At 43.6% G+C, this 3135-nt stretch overlaps 1 protein-coding gene across 1 annotated transcript; it reads left to right on the top strand.

The window, feature by feature from the left end:
* Window positions 1-1415: 1415 nt before the first annotated feature.
* On the top strand, window positions 1416-1831 carry LOC119425958 (sodium/hydrogen exchanger 3; the record flags this gene model as incomplete). Its single annotated transcript, XM_037693515.1, is given in 1 exon segment — window positions 1416-1831. A coding segment is annotated over 1 exon segment (250 nt), but the record flags the coding sequence as incomplete, so codon positions are not given.
* Window positions 1832-3135: the final 1304 nt, after the last annotated feature.

Here is a 3135-nt window from a genome sequence, read left to right on the forward strand (position 1 = left end):
AAGGTCATCTGCCTTGACAGGGAGCTGAGGGGGGAGGAGGGGGAGACACCTCTGTTTTGCGTACTAGCTTAGCGCCACGTTAGTGCTGTCAGTTATTGACGGGGTGGGGGGTTAGGATGTGTGAGAGAAGCAGAGCGCTACATCTGTAGCATCTTAGCTAACGTGTCTGTATTGCATACCGCTAGCTTAGCGTTACGTTAATTCTGGCAGTTTTCGACATGGGGTGGGCGGGGCTAGGATGCTTGAGAGAAGCGGAGCGTGCTCTGTTCACACAAGGAGAGCTGTTGGTCAGGCTACTTCTTGTTGCTCTCTAAAATAGTTATTGAATCAAGTGTTTACATCTGTAGGTAAACGTAGACAACCCGTTAAAATACACCAGAATGCAGGAAAGGGAATCGTGTACAATTGTCCCTCGATATTTCACAGTTCGTTTTTCTCTGACTCGCTCTATCGCAGTTTTTCAAAATAAGATTGGACGTGACACACAATTGGCTGATGGATGGATGAGCCTGAAGGTTGGATGAAAGGATGATAGAAGTTTTTTATTCAACCTTTATTTCTACAGGTTCGTCTCATTGAGTCTCGGGGACTCATTTAAAGAGAGACCTGATTAAGACACAGAATGAAGACAACAATAGACAATCACATAAAAACTAATAAATTGAAAAAAATGGAAGAAAATAATTTAAAAAAGCTAAACAAAAACAGCTACATTATAAAGTGATATAAAAACAGGAACATGTCTGCATTGGTTTTTGCCATGAACTTGAAGATGGATGATGGATGGATGATAGATGGATGATGGGTGGATGAAGATGGATGGATGGATGGAGGATTAGATGAAGATGGATGGATGAAGATGGATGGATGGATGGAGGATTAGATGAAGATGGATGGATGAAGATGGATGAATGAATGGACGATAGATGGTGCAGCTTCCTGTCTGAAGTCAAGGCCCAACCTCCTCCAGCTGGCATTGGACAGGTTTGTCCTGTCCAGGGGGACATGTTGGGGACTGGTACGCTGAACTCCTCGTTTTGGTGTTTAGATGTTTCCAGGGCGTCCTTGCTGCTCCGCTGTTCCACCGTACGTGGTTTCAGACCCGTTCATGGCCTGATGGAGCCTGAAACTTCTGACCTACCAGGTCCCTGGTCTGGTTCTCCCTAAAGTCCCTCACCAGTTCCTCCAGTAAACTGAACTCTGAGCTGGTGACAAGGAGGTCTGAAACCACAAACTGGTGTCAAACCCAAGTCCTGGTTTTAGACTCTGGAGCGTCCCTGCAGGAAGTAACGGTTCATGTGTACAACGCAGCTCGTCCTGTTGCCGTCTCATCTTCTCTGTTTATCTTTGCAGCATCCCCTGACTAATGGAGGGACGGGGTAAACACTGGGAGGAGACGGTGGAGCAGCGGAATGGGCAGAGCTTCACCTGCCGTAGAAAACTGGATCCTGGACTGAGAGCAGAGCAGTCTGAGGACCATCATGGTCAGGGGACACCTGGACGTAAGGAACAAAGACACCTGAGGGAGCGGAATGAGAATCTGAGAGCGCCGACAGCTGAAATCAAACCTTTGGACCAAACATGGCGGCAGCTTCAGTTCTTCTTCTCTGCGCTCTGCTGATGTTCTCTGGAGGCCCGAGTCTGGCCAACGTGGCTCCAGTACCGGTGGCCCCGGCTGAGACCTCGAGCGCTGCCAACGAGACGGGGAGCGGCTCGGGCCACGGAGCAGCAGCGATCACCACGCTGCCCATCGTGACGTGGAAGTGGCACCACGTCCAAGAACCGTACCTGGTGGCCCTGTGGGTCCTGGTCTGCTGGCTCTGCAAACTCCGTGAGTCCAGATCCGTCCTGGCTGCAAACCAAAAACTGACTTTAGTTTCTCTAGCAAACATTTAAAACTTACAAAAAAAATTATAATCTGATCTGATGGAACTTGTCTGAAATAAAAAGATCAGAAAATTTAAATTAAAGAAGTTTGGAACAAATTATTATTGATTATTGAACATGAACTTTGATGATTGGAACAAATTATTATTGATTATTGAACATGATCTTTGATGATTGGAACAAATTATTATTGATTATTGAACATGAACTTTGATGATTGGAACAAATTATTATTGATTATTGAACATGAACTTTGATGATTGGAACAAATAATTTAACCGTTTTTATTTTACTGGTTTTAAATAATCAAACTTCTTCTGTGCTATTTTACCTTGTTATAAATCCAAAGTTTTAGCTCATGTATGAAATGCAGTTAGCATCTTTTTTTTTTATAAATCTATACTTTTTAAAAATATTTAACTTGATTTACAACAAAAGGTGCTTAATAAAATAAACACATTCTGATCCTTGAGAAACATCGTTCCCTTTGAAATGTTTCTTCTGCTCATCTGCAGACCAACTGCTAACGCTAACTCTAGTACAAATTCAGCTAAAAGTTCTCCTAACTTAGCTTTTAGCTAGCATTTAGCTGTGTTTGGCTTTGAGCTTCTTCAGCAGAACTCGTGTCCTCGCTGTCCTTCATGTGAACCACAATGTAATGTCTTTAGTTATAATTCAGTGTTTATGTGAGCACGATGACACTTTTAACCTGTGCGACGTTTGTTTAGTGACAAAACAACAGCTGCGATACTTTACACGCTCAGCTAACAACCTTCAGCTGTTACAATGATCACTTACTCATGCATATATTTAAACACACACACACAGGGGGAGTGGTGGTGCAGAGGCTAGAGAAGGTGAGCCCGCGATTGGAAGGTCGCCGGTTCGCTGTGGCGAGTCGACCCCTGAAGAAGGGAGCAGCCGAAAGAATAATATATATATATATATATATATATATATATATATATAATCCTTTAAGTCGATGGTATTTTGAAAATTGCTGTTCTTTTTTATTTTATTTTTCCACTTTCAACCCATACCCTCGCCCCGCCCCCAAACAAAACGTGCATCTTGATCAGGAACATTGCACTCTGACTGTCCTACGATGAGAAAAAACTGGTAAAAAAAAAAAGATTCATAACTGTCCCCATGTCCCTGTAGACATCAGTGGTGTTTAGTTGTAGCGAGCGTTGAGCCCAGGCCCGTTTGGATCTCCAGCTCAGACGTCAGAACCTTCAGTCAGAGTTT

The sequence above is a fragment of the Nematolebias whitei genome, chromosome 19 (genome assembly GCF_014905685.2).
Source record: "Nematolebias whitei isolate Nwh7 chromosome 19, NemWhi1, whole genome shotgun sequence".
Lineage (NCBI taxonomy): Eukaryota > Metazoa > Chordata > Actinopteri > Cyprinodontiformes > Rivulidae > Nematolebias > Nematolebias whitei.